This window comes from Lactuca virosa, chromosome 3 (genome assembly GCF_052849685.1).
Source record: "Lactuca virosa cultivar CGN04683 chromosome 3, Lactuca_virosa_CGN04683_v6, whole genome shotgun sequence".
In the NCBI taxonomy this organism is placed as follows: Eukaryota; Viridiplantae; Streptophyta; class Magnoliopsida; order Asterales; family Asteraceae; genus Lactuca; species Lactuca virosa.
Genome location: NC_136428.1, coordinates 283,811,101 through 283,818,581, shown reverse-complemented (window position 1 = coordinate 283,818,581; position 7,481 = coordinate 283,811,101). Strand labels below are relative to the sequence as shown.

General features: G+C 28.8%; 1 protein-coding gene across 1 annotated transcript; it reads left to right on the top strand.

Annotated features, from left to right (window-relative positions):
* Positions 1-6,719: 6,719 nt before the first annotated feature.
* Positions 6,720-7,196, top strand: LOC145162983 (uncharacterized). The gene has a single exon (XM_079081926.1). The coding sequence runs from the start codon at positions 6,838-6,840 to the stop codon at positions 7,042-7,044; it is 207 nt and encodes a 68-aa protein (XP_078938052.1). The 5' UTR covers positions 6,720-6,837; the 3' UTR covers positions 7,045-7,196.
* Positions 7,197-7,481: the final 285 nt, after the last annotated feature.

Genomic DNA, 7,481 nt, shown 5'->3' with positions numbered 1-7,481 from the left:
AACTCTTAATATCATGTATTAATAGGAACAAAAAGATCTTGATTCAAAAGTCTTTGTAACATGTTGCAAAAATTGTCAAAGTAACATCAATAATCTTTACATAAATCACAAGAACCAAGTTTTCTCTATACATTTTATTGAGCCTTTAGGCATGGTTTTCAACATCAAAAATAAGAAAACAATTTTTCATTGTTGTTAAATTGTATGAAGATGCATTCTGGAAATTTTCAGCTCAATATATATTTTCTTTATTTTTATATGAAAATAATAAGAAAATAGAGTGTTAAATCATATAAAATACTTACACTAGTAAATAAATTCTGGAAAAATTCTTGGATGATTCTTTAAGTTAATAAACATCTCCCATGAAGTTTCAATGACTTTTGTTACTGTTTAATATGGTTTTCAATTTTCTTTTTGTTTAGCCCCAATAAATCATAAAACCACTTTAGACAAGTTGAAAAGGCTGTATAACAATTTTCGCAGCTTCTACCAGAGGTATAAGACTTAGAAAAATATTTTCAGAATTTTTCATAATGTATTCCTATTTTTCTCCGATTTTTGTATTTATAATGGACTAAAAATAGAAAAAATAGTTCTGCTCATCCAAAATTCATGCAAATTTACCAGAACACCTTGTAGTACATTAGGATGCTACATAAAAATTTTGATGATTTTTCTCTTCTGTATACTATTTTTCTTCTATTTTCCCAAGATTAAATACACTTAAACCCAATTTTTATTAGAATACATACACAAAAATCATAAAATTGGGATAAACAGTTTAGAAATTCATTTTTATATTTTTCCTAGCTTAATAATGACTAATAACAGCGTTACAAAAATTTTGGGCAATTTTGGAAACTATTTTCTATTTATTTCAATTTTTATTAGAATAAATACACAAAAATCATAAAATTGGGATAAATAGTTTAGAAATCTATTTTTCTATTTTTACCAGGTTAAGTATGTGTAATAACAATACTATAAAAAGTTTGGGGCATTTTCTTAACCGATTTCTATTTTTCATGAATTTTTATATATTTAGAGAATTAAATATATGAAAAATGGTTATGCATATTCATAATCCATGAAAATTTATCTAGAAGTCTTTTAGTACATTTAGAACCAAAATCTGAAGTTTGGTAATTTTTATTAACTGTTTAGTATTTTTCATGATTTTATGGTTATTCAAGAAACTAAAATCGTGAAAAATAGTCAGACAAATCAAAAATTCAAGAAAATTTATCTTAAGGTCTTTGACTTCAATTAAAACTTAAATGCAAAGTTTGGGAAAGTTTAGAACTAAATTGATTTAGTTTTGAATATTTAATCATTGGAACACCTCTAAAATGTTAAATATTAACATTTCAATAATGGAAATTTTCCACTTAAATTGTTATATAACAATTGATTCTTTGAAACTTAATTTCCATAGAAAAATGTTTGTAACTTATCAATATTAAATTTTGACACATTATTGGCATAATTCTATTGTAGTAGTAAGTATACTAGTGTTAGATTTCGATTAGAGACTCACTAGCGAATATCATTATTGTAGGAATCGGTAGTGGTACACGTGGAACGTAGTTCAAGGCACCATTTGCATCATCTAAATGTATTGTGAGTATTCACCACTCCCTTATTTTCGGTTTTTATGTTTTGGGGTGGAAAAGCATGTCCTAAACTATTTATGTTCGTTATATTTAGTTGACTCGTATAAACTTGATTACTATATTTTGCATATTGTGAGTATTCACGCACTCCCTTATTTTCAGTTTTTATGTTTTGGGGTGGAAAAGCATGTCCCGAAAAACTATTATTTGAATGTTGTATTTAAATTGATTTGTATCAAACATGATTGCTATTTTATTGCTATATCTCTCTATGTATGTCTATGCAACACGGAACATGAGAACTTATCGTATTAAGGCCCTTCCCTTATCTCTAACCATTAACTTTTTGAGCCAATGGTCATTATGGATAGCGCTATTAGGAATTGACAAATCCTCACTCGCCCTATTGCTGGAGTGCATGATACCATATTCATCTATGGAACGATAAGCATAGATCTTGATAGGGCTTCAGTCATAGGTTTGGTTGAGACTCATTGTTTGCTCATACACATACAAACTCGTTTCTCGTTATAGCAATAAACTTGTTATTAATTATAGCAATGAACTTTGTTTCTCATTACAACAACAAACTTTTATTACTGAAAACTTATATACATGTTTTAACAATGAAATTGTTTGCTCCTTGTAGCAACGAAATTGATTGCTCATTTTAGCAATGAAACTTGTTTACTCGTTTGAGTAACGAACTTTATCTTCCATGAGAATATGAATGTTGCATCTTATTTGGGCAACATACTTTATCTCTCATGATGACAAAGAACTTTGTTTTTACAAACTTATTTACTCATTTTAACAATATACTTTTATTATTGGAAAATTTTATCAAAACTTTGATTTCAATTCATGGAACCAATATTATTTTGTTTATCTGTGAGTACTCACCAACTATTTTTATAGTTGACGCCCGTTTTACATGCTTTTTCAGGAATCATCGAGTAAGTGGCACTTAGGGACACTTCACTTTTAGGAGCATTCGCATGTGTTGTATTTCAATTTACATTGTAATTTCTTTTAAAAATTGTTCAAACCCATTGTAAAATTGTAATGATTTTTAATACTATGGTTGGTGTTGTCTTTTAACTTTTGCTATGAAACCCTTTATACTGCCACGCCTCGTGTTTCCGCTTTAGCGGGGTGTGACAATTTGATACCCTCACAACTTTTCAACTTATGTTAATTAATTCATTGGTTAATCAAAACATTTGTTCTATATGAGAATATTATTTTCATGTTAGGTTACTTACATTTGCTTCTTTTTTTGTTTTTGTTATCTAGAGCTCATGAAAATTGGAAAGAATGTAAACATATAAAAAAATTACAAAGTAAAAGGTGAGTACATGTGATTTAACATATTGTATATGTAAGTGTGTACTTTATTTGGTGTAACCTTCCACTACGAATATCCATATATAATGTTGTATTTTTCTTTATTATTTCCATTTCATTTTCCCTTATACATTCTTTAAATTTCACAAATATTTTTATGATTGTACACTTAAGTCAAAAGGAAAGGATGATATATTTTTAATTTATTTGTTATAATTTTTTATGTATGATTGTGGTATATTTATGTTGTATATATCATTCCAGGTACTTGTCATAATTTTCTAAGTAAACTTATAATTTTTGTCTAGATATAGAACTCCATTAACGTCTTGAAACTACTAGAAAAACAACATTTTACTATGCGCAATGCGTGTAGTAAAACACTCAGACGACACGCAAATATGTGTCAAGGAAGGCCCTGTCATAACGAAAGACGACACACTTTTGCGTGTCGTCTATTTACGATGCACATTTACAACTCTCATTTATGACACGCAATGCGTATCAAGGAAGACCCTGTCATAAAGGAAGATCACACGCATTTGCGTGTTGTAACCTTACGACGCGCGTTTAGGACACGCATTGCGTATCATTAAAGCCCCTTGTCATAAATGAAGATGACACGCATTTGCGTGTCATAAACCTCAGCAACCATTTACAATATGCATATACGACGTGCCTTTACGATACTCTTTTACGCATAATACAAAAATATAGAAACAAATATATACCAAAACAATCAATTTCATCCAATAACTTTATGTCAAAAATTGTAATACATTGATATTAAAGGGATCTGATTGTACATTGTTATTAAGAGGTTTTCCCTAACTATATAACTTAATACTACATTGCTATAAAGGGGCACCTTCTTCTTTCAGTGACTCATCATTAAACTGTCTGAAGAAGCTCTGAAACGTTTCCTATTTCCGTTGTGTCTTTTCCTAATTCCTTAGTTTGTGTACATTGTTGTAAGCAAGTGTGTATTGAAGTCCCCGAGTTTGCATACATAAGCCTTAAAATCTGAAATACAACAAATGAAGTAAGGTGGTGCTAATATGTTTGTTGTTGTTAATGCTCTAAAGGTAAGTTTTTATCATGCCTATTGAAAAATAAATAAACCATACATTGTATGTTACTTGACATAGAAGCACTAGGATTACATTATAGTGAGCAATAATAACAACCATCAAATAAGAAATGGAAACTTTTCATAGAAAAAAAATCAAAGCGTTAAGATTTCATAGTTATAGAGAAAAAAGATAGATTTAACATGTTACCTCTGTTTCCATTTTAAAAGAAACTTGGCGTCCCATGACTACTGCATGCATATGCCACAAGATCTTCTGGTTGAGGAAGACGACTAGCCAGACCTACAAACAAAACTCACCCACCATTTCCAGTTAGTTTACTTACTTTCATGTGCTTTGTTTAACTTTAACAGTGTGTGTGTATATATATATATATATATATATATATATATATATATATATATATATATATATATATATATATATATATATGGTCTCTCACCAATAAATGGTCTCTCACAAACAATAAATGGTCTCTCACCAAGTTCATATGCTTTGGCTGCCACCCTGGCAGCAATATGAGCGGAAATCTTACGGATGTTGGTGAACGGAGGGTATATCAGTCCATTGTCAAAATGCTCATGTGTAACCTGTTCCGCCAGCGCCTCAGCTGTTTGTTTTACAACAAAACATAACATACCTTTTTTTAGTAAATGACTAAAATACCCTTTCATATACAGACATTAATTACAATTTACATACACACAACTGTAGTGTTGAATTGACCTCTTCCCTAAATCAATGAGTGTCATGGTTTGCGCGTCGTAAAAGGGTCTTTTTCTTGTAGTGTAACTTTTTTTAGATTATGATAATCACATCAATTCACAAAGTATGTTATGCTCATTTTTCTAACATCTGTTCTTTTATCGATTATATTTCACTAGATCATGACATACTTTAAGAAATAATGTTTACATATGATAATAAAAGAGAAGATACGGTCAATAAAATTCATATATTTTTATTAACTAATGAATTAGTTAACATAAGTTGAAAATTTATAGGAGTTATGTAGTAAAAATATTTTAATTAATGAATCCATTAAATAACATAAAATGAAAATTGTGGGGGTTTCAAATGAATATGGTTTGAATAAATCAAATAAATAAACAAATGAGTAGTTCGTAAATTAATTGAGTTTAAAAATACTTAAAAATAATATGAAATCAAAATTTATACTATATTTTTTATTTATGTGCAACCTACGAACAAAGATAATCAAAATTATAAGATTGAATATAAGTAGTATACTATAAGGCTTAAATGTCAAACTTTCAAATAAACATCTATTTTATCATATTAGTTATGTTTAACAATAAATATATATATATATATATATATATATATATATATATATATATATATATATATATATATATATATATATATATATATAAAACAGCATATATATGTCTATATATTTTTACAATATACTTTTCATTCTGTATGAAGGCATACGGGTGTTCGAGTAGTATATAGATATATATAGTATATACTGAGATAATATATATCGTAGTATTATTAATCACCAAAAGAAAACAAAATACTAAATAGATTGATAAAGAACTTAAGTAATGTTCATGGGACACGCTTTATCACCCATGTGCATAAGTATTGATGTGTCTCGTCTGTTCCATTCTAAGCAATTATATATTTTTGATTATTCTCTTTCACTTCTTCAACAATACAATCAATAAAATACTAGGAACGTCTTCAACAATACAATCAATAAATTATTATATATATATTAAAGTTCCGAAGAAAAGGAATTGTAAATTTGTCATTTTTTTTGACAGAATTGGTCCCTGTATTATTATTGGACTTCAAAGTTAGGAATAATAAATTTAGATGTTTTTTGGCAATTTTGCTCCTCATTCTTTAACCATTTTGACACTTTTGGTCATTACAACCAATATTTTTACATTTTTTAGGAACCTTTTAATATTTAAAGTTTGGCCACAAAACTTTAACGGTTTGACAACTTTGATCCCTTTTCTAAAAAGTTGCAAATTCCTACCCCTTTAATTCTTTAGCCATTTTCACACTTCTGGTCCTTGCAGTCAAAACTTTTACATTTTCTCATAAAAACTGGATGTTTTTTGGCAACTTTGCTCCTCATTCTTTAACCATTTTGACACTTTTGGTCCTTACAATTAATATTTTTACACTTTTTAGGAACCTTTTAATCTTTAAAGTTTGGCCACAAAACTTTAACGGGTTGACAACTTTGATCCCTTTTCTAAAAAGTTGTTAATTCCTACCTCTTTAATTCTTTAGCCATTTTAACACTTTTGGTCATTGCAGTCAAAACTTTTACATTTTTTCATAAAAACATGAAAAAAACGGTCCGGGGCAAAGTCCGGGCTTTTCATCCTTGCACTTTCTACGTCTGTCATATTTATCGATTCGCAAACAACATTGAAAGCTTCTGGCTCCCGCGTAGCGGGGGTAACCTTTCTAGTTTATAAATTAATTATATAAATTAGAAATTGAGAATTCTTTAGTTTATGATTTTTATTTATTTAATGCTAATTCTTTTAATATATGTTTTTAATCACAAAATTGTAGAAAATGACAACACTACTATTATTTTCGTGACCATCCATATATAGTTATAAACACTTAAGAAATTAATCCAATAATTTATTACCCATGACACCTTGTTCCTTATCGTCATAACAACAAGACACATGGGGCCAACTTCAATTGTATCCAAACTCTCTATACCTGTGCACATAAATTTCAATCTTCTTGTTTCCATTTTTCTTGTTTTTTGATTCAAGATGCATGATTGGGCTGCTCCGATCATATCTGCAGCGTTGTTTGCTCTTTTAGCTCCGGGACTCATTGTTCAAATGGCAGGAGTAGAATCATCGGTTGGTTTTATGAACATGAAGACTAGCATAATCTCCATGTTTCTACACACAGTTCTTTATGGTTTGCTTCTTATTTTGTTTCTTGTAGTCCTTGACATACATATGTATGCTTAGGCATTAATATCTACCCGAAGAAATTAACCTCATCGTTGTTTTAATGGTGATTTACTTTCTTTTATTAGCAACTCGTTGATGATTTTTTCTTATGTTATATGTAATTTACATGAATTTGGAAGTTTGAGATGAAATCAAAGTCTATTTCTACCTTTTTTTCACCACAAAAAAAAAAAAGGAAATTGAAATATTTAGTATTTACATGCAATCTAGTCCTGGTAATTGATAGCAGTACAAGTTACGTGTGTTGGATACATTCATACATCTGCCATATGTTTGTCTTTCCGGGATCCAACTTTCAATTTTATTTCTGGATTAAAAGAATTGTTACATTATTTTTATTTGTTTTTTGTAAGAATATTTATGGTGTTAAATACTTAATTGTAAGTTCTTGTTTGTTTGTTACTAATATGGACTAACAAATTTGTTGGCAACTT